Below are 20,799 nucleotides of genomic sequence, written 5' to 3'. Positions count from 1 at the left end.
TGCCCAACGTCACAGACACAGCCTTGCCAGGCCTTGCGTCTCCACCGTGGCCCGCGGGCATGGGAGCTGGAGCATGGAGGGAGGAGAGACGCAGACCCGGGTCGAACCCTGCGGGCTGTGCTATCCCAGCCTGTTCCTGGGTCCACTCGCTGCGTCTGTCCCCCACCCCATTCACTGACTCTTTTCCATAGCAGGGCCCAGAAGACATGGCTACTTAGTTGCCATGCAGGCTTTTCTGACCTGTGGCTCCCAGCCCTTCCTCCCACAGCTGCGCTGGCCTCTGGGTTCCCTGTGGGACCCGAGGGCTCAGCTTACTGCCCTGACCCCTGCTCCCCTGCGTCTTGGCACTCCCCCCTGCAACTGTGCCTGCCTGTACCACACTGATGCATGCATGGGCTCCGGGGTCTCTGGTCCTGGGAGGGGCCGAACAGCCCGTAGGCGGCCTAGAACGCACCATCGTGATCCATCACTGTGATGCCACAGCCAGGCCAGGAGCCCAGCCTGCGAAGCCAGAAAAAAGAAAAACAAGGCAAAAAAAAAAAAAAAAAAAAAGAAAGAAAGAAAAAAATCGAGTGTGAAGTTAAGTAGCAAACTCATCATTGAAACTCTCACGTTTCCCGAGATGAGATGATTCCTATTAACAAAACACCTTCATTTTCAGAGAATCCATGTTCACAGCTTGCTCTGTAGAGCCTGCCCCCACAAGTTATGATTTATATTTTATTACAAGGTGAAAAGAGACCAAAAAAAAAATCCTCATGGGGGAAAAAAAAAAGTCTGCTGACTCTTTACAGCAACTCCCGGGGCATTTGATTTAAAGGGACATTGTCATCTTTAATGTTTTCATCCAGAGGAATTAGAGAGTGCCACCACGATAATTTAGAAGCTCCTGATTTAAGGGGCAGCCGCCGTGGTCCGGCTTCACTGTATTTCCCTTTTTATGGTTCCAGAGAGTATTTTCTGAGAGATAATAATGTTGGGTGATATTTCTCCTTTGTCATGTGGAGGCCCAAGAAGAAAATTAAAATAGGTCCTTTTGTCCCTCCTCTCTGATGCCAGGCTGTGGATCCGGGAGGACTGTCACAGGCACCCTGCAGCCACTTCATCTTCCCAAGGCCGGGACTTACCTTTTGGTGTCCCCGTGGTGGTAACAGGGAAGCGGGTGGCTGTGTTGACCCCGCCGGGTAGCCCTGCATTGAGCTCCCGCTGGTCACCCCTTCGCACTGTGGACTCCCACCCCAGCCAGTGGTCACTGGAGCCTCGCGGTGGCATCCCTGTTTGCTCCCCTCCTGCCTCCTTGTAGATCTCTGTCGCCTCCAGGTCCCTCAGCCCACAGTCTCCCCTGTGGGCATCTCCAGCTGGCTTCGATGGTGGCCTTCCCTGCTTCCCTAATTCCCGGGACTTGCAGGGCAAGCTCAAACCCTGTGGCCTGGACCTGGGGGCCTATGGCACGAACTGAGATGTTCACGGAATCTGATTCCTTTCCCTGCTGCAGATACAGCTAGATGCCACCTTCCCGCTGTCCCCGCAGCCAGGAGTGGCCGTGTGACTGAGTTCTGGCCCGTGGAATAAGTCAGAAGGAAGGCACACAAATCTGTGCTGGGCCCTCCCCCCAAATTCCTACACAATTTGTCCTCTACTCTCTCTGTCCCTCTATACTGGCCTGGTCCAGGACCCCCAGGAAAGGAACCTGAGGCCCTATGAGATAGGAGACCCATAAAACTGAAGGTACCTGCGTCCCTGTGTCCTCGTGTGGCTGTGGATTGAACCCCAGCACTGCGGAGGGGGACTAGCACTGCAGAGGGGGACTAGAACTGTGCGCTGTTACAGCGTTGAGATTTGGGGGTGGTTTGCGATTGCATCTAGCCCCCCGCGACAAATACAGGTCTCTGTTGCTCTGGTTCTAGTCTCCCTCCCAGTCCTCTTCTGCTTCTCCCTCACTTGTCTGTGATACAGTGGAGACACTGGCCATGCTAGATGGCCTGGGGCCTTGCCCTCTCTCTGGCTCTATGATGTCCTTTCCCTCCTCCCATATCTCCCTGGGACAGCCCAGCCATCCTTCTCCAAAGACATCAGGCATCTTTGTGATGAGAGGTGTTGGCCCCTTCTCAGTTTCTACGGCATTCTTTTGGCAAACATCTCACAGCAGTTTGGCCCGGTCTTTGCACATGCATTCACTTCCCAGTGGGGATGTACTCTCGTCCTGGCTTCTAGGACATCACACGTGCCTGGTTCCCCTCCTGCCCTTCGTCTTGGATAGTCTTCTCCACCTACCCTCACCCACTCAGGGCCCTCATCCAACCTCATGGCCTTAAACCTAGTCAGTGCGCTGAGAACATCCCTGTTTCCATTTCTAGCCTGAACCTCTCCCCGAGCTCAGCCCAACTCCCTATTCACCAATGCCCCCATGGATTTCTGATGGATACCCCCAACTCAGTATGCTCCCACATGAACTGCTGCTCTTCCCCGCCTATCCCTACCTCACCCTCAGTGAATGGCAATCCTTGACTTCCGGTCCTCATGCCCAGCCCCCTTTTTTCTCATAACACACCCAGCCTACCCGCCAATCTCTTGGGAACCTGCTCCACACAACACACCTCTAACCCAGCTACTTCTCACCAATGCTGCACAGCATCTGTACCCCAGCCTCCATATATCTCCCCCAGACTGTTGAAACAGCCTCCTTAACTTGGCTGCTTGTGTCTATCCTTGACCCACAACAGTCTTTTCTCAGAACAGTCTGAGGGATTCTTTTAAAATATAAAGTTAGATCGCGTCACTTCTCAACGTGAAACCCCTCAAAAGACTTTCTGTTTTACCCAGTGTAAAAACAAGTCCTTACGTCGGCTTCTAGGGTCTTCCAGGATTTCTGACCTCACCTCCTTCTTCAGCCTCCAGGCCTTTCTGACCTGAGGGCCCTGGATGTGTCTTCATGAGGTGACCCTGCGGCTCACGCCCCTGCCCCCCTCGACACCTGACTCAGCAGGCCCCTTCTCGGTGAAGCCTTCCCTGAGCTCCCAGATGCCCCCGGCCTGCCCTTCGTCTTCCTCTAGCTGTTGTTCTCAAAACATTTCTCATGTTCTAATCAGTGTTCCTGTTGTAGTTTGTCTGTGTCTTTTCCCTGGAATGAGGGTTTCAGAGAGCAAGAATTTTTGTCTGTTTTGGAGCCTGTGGCATTGGCACGGCCTGGCATGGTGCCTGCCAGGGAGCATTTGCTGTGTGATGGCTCTGCTCCCAGTGCTAAGCCTTCATCACCTGCACGCCTACCCTGGGGGCCAGGGGTGGTGGGGGTATCATGCAGGCTTAGCTGTATGTTCTGCAGAGGCACCCCTGAGGCCACCTGGGTGGGACGAGCCTGCCTGTCTCACCACAGCAGCCTGCACCCTTGAATCAGTAATCATACCCTTTGATGGAAAACCTTCCGAAAAGAAGGCTTGAGGCAAGAGACAAGAGTACAAGTTCTCAAGCCAGATGGCATCACCAAACACTGCTCTGCACCAGGGTGGCCTAGTCCATGTGCCAGATCTCAAGAGCATTTTGCAAAATGTATTAATTGATTTTTATAACATCTCTGCCAGACAGAGGAGGAATCAGTCTCCTGATCAAAGAAAACTCCGTTTTGGGGATTAAATTGGGCACAAAGATGGAGCAGGGGAGCCTCAGGGTGCCAGGAGCTGCGTGGGGGGCTCAGGTCGGTCCTCAAGTCCAAGCTTAGACTCAGTTGCCTGTGACTTTGTTAGAGATGTGTTGGGGGAGGGGCTGTAGCCTTAGTGCCTGGTTTTGATTCCCCAACCTACCCGATCTCAGTTGGGTGATTTAATCTTTCTGTCCCTCAGTTTCCCCAGCTCTAAAATGGGGATGCATAGTATTCTTTTAATTAGGACCACTCCCACTAGATACTGATTAAAGGGTCAACACTCAATAAATGTTACTAGTAATAACCAATGTCATAGCAGAGCCACTGGCCACAGCCTCCTGCTGCCTGCCTTCTGTGTGTGACTAGTGTGTACCTGGCCCCAGCTCCTTGTCCGCTCAGACCCACAGAAGTCCGGGGCTGGACACATGGAGCCTCAGAAAGTGCTTTTCAGATCCCCCTGGTCCCCCTGGGATTAGGGTCCCCCAAAGCCCCATGGCAGTCCTCCACAGACTCTAAAAGCAAGAGTGTTTCTCATGGGCTGGCCTCTCTGGGCCAGGAGGCTGGGGGATGGGGTGGGTGGGGGTGGACCAGCAGTGTCCCCCTTCTCTGGATACACCCCCCTTCTCTAACCACCAAGGCCCTGCCTAATTTGAGGTCCCACCAGGTCCTGCTGAAGCACGGGCTGAGGATGACAAGTGGCTAGAGTTACAGGATTGGCACTATGGCTTAGCTGGGGCACTACAGCCCAATGCCCGGGTCCAGATCCCGGGCTGTAGCTCTCCAGCTCTGAGATGCAGGAGTGTTACTCTGGTGCTTGGTGCTTTTGGGCCTTTTTTTGCAAAAGGGGCTAATGATAGTTTATCCGTCATCGAGCGTTGTAAGGATTAATGAGCTCACTTAGAACAGTACGATGGCACATGGTCAGGCCTCGGTAAGTATTGGCTATTAATGCTGTTATTACCCAAGATTAATTCTGTGGCTGTGGAAGCAAGCTCTGCCACATGTCACGGGCCCCTAATGCTCTCCTCGTGAGTGCTGGTGCCTCTGCACCCCGTGGTGGGTATCGTGCCCACATGTCACAGCGGGGTGCCCCTCTGGGAGGCCTCAGCTGTTTGCTCAGTAAGCGACCTGCAGACAAGATGGCAGGGCCAGGCCTGTCACGGTCACCCCTGGGCTCTCACTGTGCACTAGGCAGGAGAGACAATGTGAGAGCCAACATCTGCCTCTTGCTTCTGTTTGGAGCATTTCCTTCAACTTCGAATTACTAAGAGCTTCCTAACCTGTTGGTTTTGTGACTTCAAACACCACGGTTGTCACACCTGAACGCTTCCTCCAGTGAAGGAAGCCCTGGCATTGGCACATCTGACACCTCTGGTGTGTCTTGGTTTGCTTGGGAGGGGTTGTTCTACAGAGACTGTGGGGGCGGCTGCCTGCCCAGCCACCCACCCTGGACATACTCGTGCACCCGAGCATCCCTGTCGGAACGTGAGGAACAGGGGCTGGAGTCTAGGAGGCCATCCCTTGACATCAGCTAGACTGAGGCCTGGGCTGAGTCCTTTGTGGCTCTGCCGTCGTAAGGACCACGCAGTTCTCTTGTGATAAAAGCTGCCTCCCTCCCCCTCGGACACACGGAGCCTCAGACTCAGACCGGCACACAGAATGTCCCAGTAGACATTCTATGTGCTGACATTACAGAGCCTCTCCTTTTCAAAGGGCCGGGCTTGGTGCAGCCAGTTTAATCCAACACAGGCCTTTCAAAGTTGAGTGGCCCAGGCTCTGGGCTTGTAAATATTTCATCTGCCCAGCTGCCCAGCCAGGGCCGCCTGCAGAGGGGCTGGGGGCATGCCTTTGGGAGGCCGGAGATCCTGGGCTGGGTCTGGGTCTGTGCCCTCCACCCCAGCCAAGATCAACACCCTCTCCTCTGACTTCAAAGGGAAATAGGCATGTGGGTGCGGAGGCTTGGGCAGCGTTCATGTGGTTAGATGTCCGCCCTCCTTCCTCCTATATCCATCTCACCCTGGGTTCCTCCTCCTCTCCAAAACCGTCACTGCCCAGGGCCATTCATCAGCAGCATACACAGCTGCTGTGAGCGTTCCTTCCTCCTGTCTCTGCTTCCCCTCTGCTTTTGAATTCCATCCAGGAGGGGACCGGCAGGCGGGGAGGCAGGGAGGCTGGGAAGCTGCTGGGACTCTGGGCATGACTAATTCAAAGTGGACAATCAGGCTGTAAACAAGGGAGCATGGACTCCGGGGGACCGGAAGCCCTGCTCAGCCCACACCTTCACTATTAACTTGGAGCATGCAAGCAACACATCCAAAGTGGGCGCACACTGACCCACCCCTCCAAGGAGGCACAGCTAACAACCATTGCTCCATTCACCAGATGCTGCCACTGCCCTGAAGGCCACACTGCCAGCACTCGGGTGGTGTCCCATCGAGTCTCCACCTGGCTAGGAATGTGTACCCACACCCTTGACCGTGAGCCTGGGGAGGGAGGCACTCTGCTGCAGCAGGGCTGGGAGGCTGAGGCCCCAGGACACGTGAACAGAACACTGAACCGTGGGGGCACAACCAGAACGTCCACAGGGCAGACTTCGAGTTTCAGTATGGGCGTACTGGGTGCCTCCAAAGCTCTGTCAGGTGTGACCCCTGCTGCTCTCTTTCCAAACCTTTACCTCCCTGGCAGCCAACCTCCCTGCTGCAGAACATTTCCGTTTTCTGTTTCTTTCATCTGAGCTCCACCAGGAAGCGCCAGCACCAGGGCCCACTGTTATGCAGGCCACTGATTTAGTGCTTGCCCCACACTCTTAGTCCTCCAGGGTCCCTGGGAGGGAGGACAGCTGCAGGCATGGTCAAAGCATGGCGGGATGCTCGATCTGGCCTATATCTCCCCCATCCCCCCTGATGGGCTTATGGCCGAGGAGGCATGATGATCATCGTCTCCACAGAGACTCTGAGCATCACCAGCTCCACTTGTCCCTTCAACATCTCCAGGTGTCAGGGGTTCGCTTGGGAAATTTCTGATGCCCTTGTTTGACCTCTGGATCTTCTGGGCCCAGCTCACAACTCACTTCCATTTGTCACGTCTGAGCTGGCCATGGGTGGCCACTGTAGACGTCTCCATCCCCCACCGTGCCCTGTGACCCCCATCTGTATGCTGAGTGACAATGAGCCCCACCCTGTGGCTGGTTCCTGGACAGTGTCCAGACTGGAGCTTCCTGCTGATGCCTCCTTGGCCATCAGCCTTCAGCGGCATGTCAGCAGGGTTCCCGAGTGAGGGGTCCTCTGAACACACATGAAAGGCACCACGTGACTCCTGTTTCCAAGCTGTCCTCTCCCTGACTTTGAACCTGCTGCCCAGTGCCGGCACGCTTCCCAGCCCTGTTGCACGGAGGTGGACTTTTGAAGCTGGGATCAACACAAGGGCTGGACGGGGCTGAAAAGAGGAGTCTCTGGAAGTGCATTTATTTGTGACAGCTGAGAAGGGATATTGGCTGGGGTTTTTGTTTAAAAGGAAAACAGCTCTTCATGGGGGACGTGATCACTCAGGAAGCATGGGGATGCCTGTTTGATGTGCTGGGGGGCTCCTTGGGGTCCCTGCGTCCCAGTAGAGCTGAAGCTCACCAGTCCTGAGGCACTTTCTGTGGCCTCTGAGAGGTATGTGGGTGACTGTGTCCGAGACACCTGTGGCACACGGCCTTGGCCTCTAGACGCAGAGGCAGGGGACGCAGGTGCCAGGCTAGGCCCTCTACAGCTGCATGAGGTGAAGGCTGTCACACAGGGTTCAGCCTCACTGATTCCACACGGTGCCCGACCTCTCAATCACAGACCATGGCAGTCTCTCTGGAACTGAGTCTCTAGGGGAGGAAATAGAGACTCCAAAAGGTCCAGGTTAAAGCAGGATGTGCAGTCAGTGCTACATGTGTGGCCAGTGCCCTGGAGTCCATGGGACTTTGTCCCTGGGCCTCCATTTCCTTACCGTCAGGACTCGGGGGATGAGGAGGGAGGCCTGCCAGGTGCCTGGAGCAGCGTCTGGCATGTGGCCGGCCCCCAGCTCGGGAGTGGTTCTGTCTGGAGGGAAGACAAGAGAGCCCAGGGTAGCTGCTCGGAAGAGCCGCCCGCCAGCTTGTACCACCCCTTCTGCCACCTGTGTGGGGGACAGAGTCCTTTGGGCCCCATTTGCACTCCCGCCTGGATGCGATCTGCAATCCCGACACGTGTACAAACAGTTGTTGCGCCCGCAGCACCTGTCTGAAGACAAAACACCCCAGCCATCTGGAGAGGGATGGCTCTCCAAGGGCTCTGCTCGCGGGCTGCCTGGGGCGGCTCACACACCAGGCTCCTTCCCACCTTCCCGGGGCAGGTCGCACACATGTGAGGAGTGGGACAAGTGGGATAAGCGGACAGAGCCGGAGGGGCTGGAACGGCGGCTAAAGTCCAACACGGGCAATCACTGCCGAGTAAAGCGTGACAGCGGGCCACTGTGTGGGGCAGCCACACCTCCTGGTGGTCCTCAGCTCAGCCAGGCCTCCGCCTCCACCTCCAGCAGGAGAAGCCTCAGGATTCACCCAAAAGTCTTTCACAGATGGGAACAAACCTGATTTTCTTTCACAGGCCTCTTCTGAGTCCAGCCCATGTTCAACAAACTAGTTAGGCATGTTTGCCTGTCCCACTACCAACCTGGACCCCACGGGTCCAACGACGGCAGCAGCCTTCCTAAGCAGAGGCTGAAGTCTGCGGCCCCTAGCATCCTACCAGATCCTGGGGGAGCTAAAACGGAGCTCAAGGCTTCAAGAAGAGTGTTGTCAGTCGGCTTGCCTCCTACCCAGGATCAGAATGTGTGCTCCTCTGTCAGGGGACAACACCTCCCACGTTCCCAATTTGCTGCAAAGAGCATTTAAATCCCAGTCCTCCTGTTGTCTTTGGGCCTCCTTACAGTGTCCATGCTGGGAGCCTCTGGGAGGTATCTGGTGAGGGCTTCTCGGACACCAGTGTTATATGGGGATGTAGGGTGGCTTTGTGCTGTCAGGGAGAAGGCTAGGTTGTGGGGAGAAGCAGGTTCCATCAGGAGAGCGGGGAGTGGAAAGGAGCATGGGTGGGGGATGCCCAGGACAAGGGGGCAGATGACACGGCAAGTCTCCGCCAACCCGGCGATCCTGCCAACCCAGTGCCCTGTGGAGCTGCCCAGGGACGGGGGGGGTAGGATGGCCTCCTTCCCCGGTTTGCTATTCTTCCTTCTCAACTGCTATGACCAGCCTAAGCCTTTTCCCTTTATTACCAGTAAAAAAACCCCATCCTGGTCCTCAATTCTTTGAACAAAGTTTTATCAAGCACCTACTATATATCAGGTTGAACATCTACCTTCTGGAAAGCTCTAGGCTTCTCTCTTTCCGGCTCCTGCCTTGCTCCCCAGCTGGACCAAAATGCCCCAGGCGGCAATCACTGGGCTCTCTCAGAGGCAGCCCTTCCTCTCCTTCCCTCCGTTCTGCCTCCTGGGTTTGTGGCTGCCCTGACCCTTCTGCAGCCATCTTCTTTCGGCCACTATTGGTCCTGTGGGCTCTGCCCCCATTTCTACCATCTACCAGCTTCCCTGCTCTTAGCACTCAGCCCGGAGGGAGAGTCTGGGAGGGGCTGGGTCCTAGGCTGGAACGAGGCGCCCTCAGCCTCTGGGGCTGGAGGCTGCTGAGTAACACCCACGAGAAGGTGAGGACCAGCGAGCGGGTGGTACTGCTGAGGCAGGGGACGCCCAGGATGTGTCACTGGCCACGGCTGGAGGTCTCCAGCCAGCCCCTCATGTGCCACCTGAGGGCCTGCCTCAGGCAGGCAGCAGCAGTGTGAGTAGCCACCGCCCTGCCCTCCCCTCCCAAGAGAAGACACCCCTCTCTGTCTCTCGGGTCCTGCCTGTCCCCAGAGCCTAGCTCTCTAGCTGTGTCCTGCCAGGAGCCACCCTGGTGCTGGGCTTGTGAGTACTCTTGGGCCCCAGGGTGGCCCACAGGCTGCTCCCGCAGGCAGTCACCACCACGCCCGTGTGGGTGGAGGCCTCTGGCACCCCTCCGCTCCCCAGCACAGCCCACAAGCCGGTGGGGGAGGGTCTTACAGAGCCTGCTGCAGAGTCTAAAAACAGGTGGCTGGGGAAGGCGAGGCCAGAGACAGAAGACGAGTGATCTGTTCTCTGAGCATACAGCCTTGGCAAGAGCTGTCCTCTCAGAAACACATAGGTGGGCCTTCTCCACACCTCAGGACAGTAAGGGTCCCACCCTTGCTCGAGAACTTACACCTGCCACCCGGGCCACCCCTTACGGAAACTCCGGTGTGACTGGTGGGCCCAGGAGGCAGCAGGCTGGGGTGCACCCCTGCATTGGGCTCAGCTTGCTCTCTGGGCTCTTGCCTGGGGCCGGGGAAGTGTTCTCGGCATCTGGGGGGCCCCTTTGAGCTCTGGGCTCTGGGCGCCTTGGCCATTCACATCTCAAGGCTTTTCAACCCTCTGGTGTCAGGGAACGAGCTTGGAGATGGGTAATGTGACCTTCAGTGCTTAACTGCATGTTGAAGTCCTTTGAAGTCCTCACAAAAGCTTTGCAGAAACATAGAGATTTACGAGGACAATATGGTACTATCCTGGTAAGAAGCTGACATTTAAATTGTTCTCATTTTATATCTTTGTAATGAAATTCTTTGTTTCCTCTGCAGCCATTTCTGAGTATTTACTAACATTCAGAGAGCTCTCTGCACCATGCAAAATCTCAAGTTTCTTGTAGTGCATGTCAGGCGGGGCTCCGAGACAGGAGACCAGAGCCTGATCTGCAGACCTCCTGGGCATTCTTACCCCAGGACACCGAGGAACAAGCTACTCAGCCATCCTGCCCCTTCCTCTCCCTTCAAGTGGAAGGTTTAAAAAAAAAAAAAATCACCAAAGCATCATATTTTAATGAGTTTTCTTTGCAATTTGTATATAATAGATTTTCAATAACAACCTGTAATTAGTTCATTTTCTACCATTCAACTGCTCTGCACTGAGGCCATTGACAGCTTCCAGCTGGGATCTTTAAAAATGGAAAGTGCTTGAAGACTTAGCTCCAGACTGTGCTGGAAACTATAGGCCGGCAGTGCAGCTGGTCGGAGCAAACCACTCAGGATGATGATGGGCAAGAGGCAGACCCAGCCAGCACACAGTGGTGAGGGGTGGGATGGCCCCACCCCAGAGCCCTGTATGTGCACAGGGGTCCCCATTGCAGCGGTCCTGCTCCCCAGTGGAGCAGCACTCAATGAACATCACCCCCAGCCCAGGGGCTGCCAACAGCTTTTCTGACCAGCTGGGGTGGAGGGAATGTGAGCTGCCCTCAGCTGCCTTCTGCACTCTGCAGAGAAGAGGGGTCTGGAAGGACAGAGCTCAGGCGCTGGGCAGGCTCCTTACATGCTGATCCTGCTTGTTGATCTGTCCTGACCATCATCCGTGGAGCCTGGAAAGCTCCAGTGGGGACACGGGCTTCCAAGTCTAAGTGCAGCCCTGCAGCTGACCCCCAGGGCCCTGCCCGGGGACTTGCCTGGACTGGCACACCTGCAGACTCCCGAAAAGGCTGGGTGCAGGCTGGGAGAGGCCTGCACGGATCCAAGCAATGTGGGTCCGCTCCTGCCCTGCCCCGGCAGCCATCCCCCTCCCATCAGCCTCCTCAGGCACCTTCAGCCCTGCGTCCCTTCAGGGCCACACACTGCGCCCCCGTCTCCCTTTCTCCTCTCTCCTTACCCTCCCCCTGGTGATCTCCGATGTGGCGTTCAGGCCTCAGCTCGGAATTCCCTTGCTGACCTCTCAGTGGAAAGCAGTTCCCCCTGGCAGGCCTGCACCCAGTTATTCTTGGTCCTAGCTCCTACTTTGTTTATCTGCTTGTCTGAGAGCATTGTGGAAGCTCTCCGTGGACAGGGTCCCTGCAGGTCTGCAGAGCCACACTGAGCTGGAGCGCTCCTCTCCACACACAGGTGTCAGACGCAGAGGTAATTAAGCAGAGGGCCGGTAGCCTAACAGCCTCACAGAACACTTATCCTGAGGACGGCTGAACGGTCAGTTAGCGCGGCCCTGGGAGCAGGAGGGGCGCGACATGCGGCAAGCGGCTTTTGTCTTCATTAAGAAAGCATTAGGCCTGTGTGGGTGTCGGGGCTCACCTCACACCTGGGTCACTCATCCGGGCCATCAGGGGCATCTGGACTGCTAGGGAAGCCACGGGGGTGCCCTCGCTGGCCTGGGCCAACCTGGCTGGTGCTCCCCCACCAGGGGTCCTGGCTGTGGGACCCCAACAAAGCACTTCCTCTGCTCCCCACGGGAGATGAGCCAAGACCCTCTGGGACCTTTGGTGACAGTCACGTTGTGTTTGGACCCCTCCGCTTGCCATGTCTATTTCTCCTTCTACTTCCTCCCCTCCTGAATGAACATGTGCCAAGGATTTCCTGGGTGTGAGACCCCATTCTAGGCATGAGCACACGGTTGGCAGATAGCCCCTGGCATTGCGGGGCCTATGCACTCATTTGGTGCAGGGTAACAATGACAGGGTGCAGGCTGATGGGGCTGGGAGCTTGGGGCTGTGGGAACACATGCAAAAATCTTCAAGTCTGTCACGGACCTACCCAGTTCATGGTGACTTAGAACTTCCCATAAGCAACTTATCATTCCTACAGCCTTACCTGTATTATCTTATTTAATCCCGAGTATGCCCCTGTGATGGTTATCATGCCATTTTACATATGAGGAACTTGAAGCTCGGCTTTAGTTCTGGTAAAGAACTGCCCCAGGTCACATAGCTAGCAAGTGGCAGAATGAGGATTTGAATCGGTTTTACGCTTAACCAGTAGGCCACAGCCTTGTTATTGTGTAGAGATGAACTCAGGGATGTGAGCACACATAGAAAGATATGTGGGGCTCTGCAGAAGGATGAGAAATCAAGGAAGACTTCCTAGAGGAGGAGACCTTTGAGCTGGGACTTGAAATTTAGGGAAACCCACTGTGGGAACAGTGAGATTCTCCTTACTGGAGAGAGCTGATGAGTTGTTAACTGTGTTTAAATGGATGAGAGGCTTCTGGAATCAGGCATTTGGGTTCAATCATGGTTCTGCTACCTGCTGGCTGTGTGACTGTGGGTTAGCTACTTAAGTGCCCTGAATTCCTGTCTCTTCATCTGTAAAATTGGGTCATAATACTCAGTGCTGACACATGATGAATGTTAGGTATCGTTTTATAGGACTTGATAGTTAAGAGTCCACTATTAATTCAAGTCCTGTTAACAAGCAACCTGATTCAGATGGTACCCTGACTTTGGCTTCGGGGGCACATGGCAACGTCCCATGAAAGCCTCTTTGGAAGCCCTCTTTCTACACCTGAGGTGAGGAGGAAGCACCCTCACCTCTGTCCTTGGGAGCGGTGATGAGACTCCCAGCACCTCCTGTTTTCCGATTTTCACTTCCTCCTGTGGTTGCTTCCATTTAACTGTTTTATACCGCTGAGTAAACGAGGGACCAAGGCAGTGTCTTAGATTTTTGGGCACGTGATTTACAAGTCCTCTGAGGCAACCAGTCTCTCTCCCATTGAGGTTAAGTGTGTCATGCCAACAATGGTCTTGGCCTTCACCAGCACCGGGACCCAAGCACAGGGATCACTTGCTCTCCAAACTCAAGAATGTAAGCCATCAAGTTTTTGATAGTCTCCACGTGCTCTGAAATTTTGCTATTTGCTACCCCGAGCATTCAGGAACCAAATGGGGGAGGATAAAGCAGCATCCTCACCATCTGAACTGAGTCTGAACTCACCTCACACAACTAAGGAGTAGGACAGATTGCGTGTGGTTGAGGTTTGCTCTGTGCTCGGCACGGGGAGCCTCGAGGACTGCCTGAGACGGCAGGTCTGGGGCCACCTGCCGTGGCTGGCCTGTGGCCGGCCTTCCTCTTTCCAGGGAACAAGGACGTGGGAGGTCAGGCGCCCCCTTCCTTCTGTGTTGTAGCAGTGATGGCAGAAAAACATTTATAAATTCGCCCACTGACCGTTTCCTCTGTTTCTCACAGTTGCCCTGGATACAGAGGTATTGCCATCAGCAGAAAAAAACCACTGTTTCCTTGCCATTGGGCTGGAGGAGGGAGGGTGTCCCGCTCCTGCACAGACAGCTCCCCGAGGCTCTGCGGCCACAGGCTCTCCCTGCGGACACAATGCATCTGTGATCCTAGCACATGAAGGCGGGAAGCCCTTCATTCTGCACAGCTCGCTGCTCCAACCCTTCCTTCACATCCAACACATCGCTCTCACAGGATTAATTAAAAGGACAAGTATCTTTCTAAAAAGCAGAAGAAACTTGTGATGAATTTAAAGGGAGAGAAAAATCCTTTCTCAAGAAACATGTTTTCCCCATGATCCCAACCCAAACATTCAGAAAAGTGCAACAACCTGCATTATTGAAAAGCTTTTTAAACGAGCAACTTTTAGGTTAGTTTATTGTGATGAATGGACAGGGCCAGTGCACAATGTGCTCGCCAAGGACCCTGGAGCCTGAGCCTCTGCCTCCCAGCAAGGAGCGGGGTCCTGTGTGTGCAGGGAAAGGGAGAGCGGCGGGCATGTGCCCTTAGTTCCAAGATCAGACTGTGGCTAGAATGCCAAAGCCACTTGAAGAGAATGTTTAGGTGATAGATGGAGGCCCCCCTTCTAAGTCGCTCCTATCTTTGTACAGAGATGGGTGATCGGGAGGCTTCGCTCCGTCGGACAGTCAGAACTGACTCCCACTGCTGAGGGACCGGCCCTCTGCACCCCTCCCTGGGGCGGGGTCACCTGTTTTGCAGAGAGGAGGAGGGGACACCCCACCATGAACCAGCCCAGCTGAGCGCGGCAGCCACTAGCTCGGGGTTCCTGGCAGAGCCTTCAGCCAGCTGCAGACAGAGGCAAACACTGGCTCAGCCTGAGCTAAGCCAGCTGCATGAGAAGACCTGATTAAGAACACCCTCTTCCCCTGCCCCCCAAAACTTAATACAACCCACTTCGCAGGAAAAGGTTCTCCAAACCCATCCTTCAGTAGAGTGACCGAGTCTTGCCAGGAGTCACTCCACAGACCCTGTCCTTCCTGCCCAAGGACACTGGCAAAAAAGCAAATATAATTTCCAAGTCTCCACCTTTGCCAGCCCATCAGCCCCAGGTTTTAAAATTAAATCCAAAATGTTGCCGAAATGTGTGAGATATTACTTTCGAGGTTTTAGTGAGGTTTCTTTAATGTCCATTGATGTCTGGGTAATAAGTTGTACCTATATGTCTCATTTCAATGACCTATTTAACAGTCACTGAACCATGAATCCATTCCCAGAGCTGTGGGGATTCAACGTTGAGTTCCTATGACTTTGAAAAACCACTGATGCCACAGGCTCCGCGTGGCTGCATGTCTGGCCTTTATGGCTGGGTTAACTCATTTTGTGGCTTCCTTAACGGCTGTGAGTTTACATTTTATTGCATATCTATTTTTTGGGGTTGGGCTATGATGAATGGTTTGGCTGCCTGGTTCAAAACAAGTCCAAGGCCATAGCAGAATCTAATTTTATAAAATGATGATTACAAAGATTTTCAAATAATAATCCAGGAATGAGGGAAATAGACCCCACATGGCTGAGCACAGCCAGAGGTGAGGCAATGACTTCCCTCCTTTTCCATAGGTAGCTCATGTTTATAATGACCTTCATTAGGGGACCCAGGGAGGCCTTCTCTCTTATCATGGGCAACCAGGACACTTGCGTTTCCTCCAGAGTAAAGCCAGTAGTTTGCTGTTTGGCCCTGCCTGATTCCCAGGAGCGGACCTCATGGAGCAGAGGCTCCTGTGGTGCTGGGAAGCAGGATGGAGCCGAGCAGCGCCGTGCTCTGCTTAGTGATGTTATCCTGGGACATCTGGGAACCAATGCCTGGTGCAACCTCCAAGTCCTTGACATCAAGCCTTGGCCCCTGGCTCTGAAAATGCGCTGACCTTTTCTTTCCTAGGATCTTCTGCCAAGGGGCCAGAGCCCAGAAGGTGTTGGTGGGAATGTCTCAGAGCTGTCCCCAGGAAACCAGCTGCTGCTTTCCTGACCTGGAGGCCTGTCTCCCTGGCTTCTCTTCTTCTCTGGGTCCTGTTCTATGGGATTAGATCATCCGGGGGTCTCTGTCTGGGGAAGGTGGAGAGAATATTGTGGGAGGGGGTGCTAAGGACAGGAGGGAGGGACTTGTCCAGTGATGGGCAGGTCAGTGCTTAACAACAGGCTCCCCAGAGGAAAAAAAGCTCCCCCCACTTTTGTAGCATTCATGTGGTATAAATTTCTGTGGTGTAAATACTCCCACCATGGCTGGTTTAAAGCTCTCAATTGTTTAACAGCAAAATTCCTGAAAAATCTAGTAATTGGCTCTCGTGAGCTGGGCCTAGGGAGCTGCTGATGCTGCCACACATTCTAAAATTCAGAGATTTATTTCAAGGCATAAATGACTCTATCCACAAAGCGAACACCTCCTCCAGCCCGTGAAGCCTACCAGTCATTCACACCTCATTATGAACTAGTACACGTTGATATGAGTGTCAGGAGCGGGCAGGGGGAGGATGACGGCTCATCACAGTGCATCCAGCAGAGCCCCATAATTGGGGTTAGACTTTGAGCCGTGGCCACAGGGATGCTGGGAACTAGAAAGGCACCCCTGTGTCAAGCTCACGGACACGTCCCACAGGGGAGAACTATACTCCTTTCTCTCCTCACAGCACGGGACTACCTCTGCTGTCTACCATAAGAGCCCCTCCTGCCAGAGAATCACCAGGCCTCCTTTCCACGCCTGGTGAACCGAACGTCTGCAGTAACGCCATGCCTGGGGTGTCAATGCGGAGCGGGAATGCTTTTCTGGAAAGTGGAAGTCCATGTAAAGTTTGGGGTTGGGGGAGAGGATGCCAGGAGCTGTGGCTAGGAGTCCTCAGTGCACCCTGGCACTTTCACGCTTACTCCCCAAATCCCAGGGCCTGCTGTTAGGAGGGGGGAGCTTGTCAGTGGCACCCGACGGTGCCCCATGCAGGATGCACTTACCACCTGCTTTAAGCAGGTGTTCTCTGACATAAAGGGGCTTCCCCTCTTTGGGACCACCCCTCTCGTCTCAGGTTTGGTCCAGTAGCACCCTCCCCTCTCCTCGCTGCTGAACTACATAAGGTCACTGCTGAAGCTCCCTGCTCCTGCCCGGCCAAGCCTCCATAAGCCTCCTGCAGGATCTGCTCTCAGCACCGTCAGGGGGCAGCCTGGAAAAACCCCAAAAGCCCCTCCCTCTAGGCGCAGTCACAGACCCCTCCCCATCCAGGGTGGGAGGCAGTTCCCCTCCCCCCAGCCAGCCCCAGACACACCCTGTATCACAGTCCTGGGCTTCTCCAACAACACCCAGAAGACCCTTTCTCCAAAAAGAGCAGAAGCAAGCGCTCCCTCTTCCCACCCATGCTCCTCCACCTTGTTCTTAAACCTCAGGCTTGTTGCAAAACAAATTCAACTGCTTTCACGTGTAAAAGAAACCAGGGCTGGTGACAACCCAGGACAGGCTCCAGAGCCAGACCCCGCCCTGGCGACTTACGGAAGGCTGTGTAGAGCTCAAGGAGGGTCAAGGAGCCATCACTGTTGTAGTCATCAAATCGGAGGAGGTCGCCAGGGGAGCACCCCAGGAAGTCGTCTGCCAGGTCCTGCTCCTTCAGCACGTGCTGTGGGGGAGGAAAGGGATGAGGCCAGAGCAGGCAGTAAGGGCAGGGCTGTGGGCCTGGCTGGGAGATGGTTCAGGCCAAGAGGGGCTGTGGTGGCCCCATGAGGGAGGGGTGAGTGCTCCCGCGGTAGCTCTGTGGGCCATGGGGAGGACCCCAAGCTCTCTGGTTTTCTCTGTCCTGACCCTCTCATTCTAGAGATGAGACTCAGAGAGGGCAGGGACTTTTCCAAGGACACACAGTGGTTGGGGGAGAGTCGGGATGGGCGTTCAGGTATGTTTTCTCCCTATCTGGGTGGACAGACCGCAGAACGCTCTCAGTTGGGCACAATCCTCGAAGACCCTGGTCTACCCCTTCATGCCACAGACGGGGAAACAGAGAAGAGAAGGGGACTGATTAGACCAACTCAGCAAAGAAACAGCCGGTGAGCTCAATGTGGGAACTGAGGAAAGATCACTGCTACATCAGTGCATGCCTGCCCACGCCCCTTGCCAGCCCTTCTGGATCTCAGGGCAGCACCTCAGAGCCAGAGTACCCCTCCTGCCAGAAAGGGGCGCTGCCTTTCTACTGATTGGGCCTGTGTTCCCTGCCTTTGCCTGCCCCATTTTCCAGGGCCATAAACGTCTGCCCATGGGATTCCGGCACAATGATATGGGTGCACCCTTATGAACTTTTCTCTGGATGTGGTCTCCCCAGCACGCGCAGCCACATGCCAAAAGGTGACCCTATGTGGAAATTCCAGGCACCTTTGCTCAGTTGGAGCCAGAGGCTGGGTGTCTGGGGCTAAATTCTTACAAGGAAAATGCTCAGAAGAAAATCTCAGAAGGAAGGAAATTATTTCATTTCATTTTGGGGGGGAGAGGGACAGAGACATTTTCTCTCTATTTAACAGTCTCAGCTTGGCCTGCTATGTTAAAGGCAATTTAATGTGATAACGTTAAAAAAAATGACCCCTCACCCAGCCAAGTAAGTGTTCAATAAAAGGGAGATCAACCATAACGCCGGAAATCAATCTTGCGGAGATGGAAATTTCCCCTTGTCTATTTCTGCATTGGAAATTGATTAACTTTTCATAGGACCGACACGTTTTTCCTTGACGCCTTTGATTCACTGTCAGGGAAAGGCCCCCTTTAGCTGGGCTCTGCTTGGCAGGCTTATGAAATGGACTTTAAATACATTAAATTTTAAAGAGGAAATCATAGCCCAATTACCATGCTTGTTAATGGCTTTAGGTGCCTCTGGGCACATCCCCGCCAGGTTAGAGCAACTTGCCCAGGAAAGATCTACCTGTTGGCCACCTGGGAGCCCCATGGGGCTGGATGGCAAGAGCCCACAGGTACTTCAGTCTCAGACAAGCCAAAGTCACCTGTTCTCAGTGCTCCCTGCAGAGCCTCTAGTGCAGGGACCTGCCAGATAGTTCTTTTCTTGGGTACCCGTAACTGACAGGGCCTGGGCTTTTCCCAGAATGGCACGGGTCATGTGTGGGTGGCTGGCCCTGCTCCTTGGGGTCTTTGCCATAGCTGGGAGCCAAGTATGCCTGCAGATGGTGGCATGGTGGCTGCCAGGGCTGGGATGGTTTGTGCCTGGGAGGCTGTGGGCAGCGGCCCCCAGGGAGGCAGGCTCTCGATGGACTGGCACGTGTTGCCCACTTGTGGACAAACAGAGCAGGGTCTGCAAGTGCCCAAGGGTCTGGGGTTCCCAGTGCACATTCTGAAAGCAGGCTCTGGGCTGGCTGGAGTAGAGGGCTTTGAGAGGGGGTGCCCTGCGTGGCCAGGCCTCCAGGTGGCTGCTCTGTACTCAGGTCTTGTGGGCACTTTCTGGAGTCACGGACTTTGGGAGGACAGGGTGGAGCCTTCTGGTGGGAGCCATTCTCTCCAAGGGAGACCCCTGTGCAGTGAGGAGAGCAGGTGCCCGTGAATCCGCCCCCTCGGCATCTCATCTGAGCACCATCACATTCTTGGCAATGAACACAATTCGGGCAAGTTGCGTGCTTACTTGGAGCTTTGGTTTTTTTCTCACCTAAAATTATCTGCACAGTGAGGATAATGGCAGTGACTCCTACAGCAGAGGATGGCCAAAAGGGCTGAGGGGGAAATACCAACAAAGGCAATGATGGTGACCTTGACCCCAGTGTTCCCACCTCCTGAGTGTGCCATGTCCCAGGCACCGTGCAGAACACCTTGAGTGCCTTAGCTCCTTTAATTGGCCTACTGACCCTGGGACGGTCACAGGCAAGAAATGGAGGCGCACCGAGGTGAGGTGGTCTCCCAACACCCACTAGCTAGCCAACCCTGGAGGCGGAGCTTGAACTAAGGAAGCTTGACCAGAAAGTCTGTGTTCTTAGTGACTACACTACACAGTAAGGGACTCTTCTGTTTCCTATGTCATAAGTAAAGGGCCTCGCTTATTGCCACACACACAGAGGGTGCTCAGTAAATGCTAGGGTACTCGCCAGCCCTGTCCTTCCTACTGACCTGGCCACAGCTTTGCTCAGGTCACTGTGCTCCAGGAAGGATGTCTTTAACGTGGCATCAAAGGTGGGGACTCATCCATAGTATCTATCCTTTGGGTGGGTATCCCATGGGCTCTGAGGAAGAGCTGCCCCCATCCCACCAGCCTACTTGGGGAAGCTGACTTCCCTCTCCTTGCATATCCTGGCACCAGCCTGGGGGTGGCTCCAGGCCATAAGGGGGAGACCAGCAGAGTGGGAGCAGGAATGCAGGCCTCCCTGGCCTCCCTGGCCTGTCTGTCTGCCGGCCTCCTAGAAGGTCCTCCCTGCAGCAGGTGGGGGCTGGTGCCCCGGGCTCCTCCTTCTTCACTTTCTGCTGCAGAGGGTCACTGCTGCAGTGTCGCCTCTGAGCTGGAGACAGGGACACGTGTGCTGTGCTTGGGGAGGGAGGCAGACTACAGGTCTAATCCCAAGTCTGCTCAAATGGAAGAGCACAGCTTGGGTGGGGAGGTAGTACACAAGGCTTCCCGCCAGCAAGCAGGCTGGGTGTTGGGCTTTGGCTATCTGGACCCTACAGAATGGCCAGGTCCTTGAGGAGAGGACTCGGGGCTGCCCAGGTGATAGCCCTCAGCTCCTGTTTCCTTTCAACATTCCTGATAAGGCAGGCAGAGGACTCAAGGGAGAGGAGACTTATTTCCTAATGAGAACATCAGAGACCAGCCCCTCGGAAGTATGTCTTTCGCCAATAAGCCGAGAAGGTGTCGAAGCTTGTTTGTCAATATTGGCTGAAGGTGGCTGCTGGGAAGAAGACACTGACATGGGTTTGTCTGTAAGATACTCTCAGAGGCACTGAACACAAGCTCTCGGACTCCCAGGGGAAGGGTGGCCCTGGCAGGAGGGAGGCCTTCTTAGCATCCTTTAGAGAGACAGTTACAAGGGATTCTGCTCACACGGCTCTCCCTGGTTCTCCTTATCTGCACACCGAATGGAACAGCTCCCCAGTTCGGTGTTCAGCGCATG

The 20,799-nt window shown here is 54.7% G+C and overlaps 1 protein-coding gene across 2 annotated transcripts in view; it reads right to left on the bottom strand.

The window, feature by feature from the left end:
* The window catches only part of FSTL4 (follistatin like 4), a 407,996-nt gene that overhangs the window by 101,666 nt on the left and 285,531 nt on the right, over positions 1 to 20,799 (bottom strand). For both annotated transcript variants that reach the window (XM_080804096.1, XM_080804095.1), the window contains exon 6: positions 17,210 to 17,333. In XM_080804096.1, coding sequence (XP_080660222.1) covers positions 17,210 to 17,333 — 124 coding nt within the window. The remainder of the gene's footprint in view (positions 1 to 17,209; positions 17,334 to 20,799) is intronic.

The sequence above is a fragment of the Martes martes genome, assembly GCF_963455335.1.
Source record: "Martes martes genome assembly, chromosome: 5".
Classification (NCBI taxonomy): Eukaryota; Metazoa; Chordata; class Mammalia; order Carnivora; family Mustelidae; genus Martes; species Martes martes.
The sequence above is the reverse complement of the archived record's forward strand: the minus strand, read 5'-3'. Positions and strand labels throughout refer to the sequence as shown.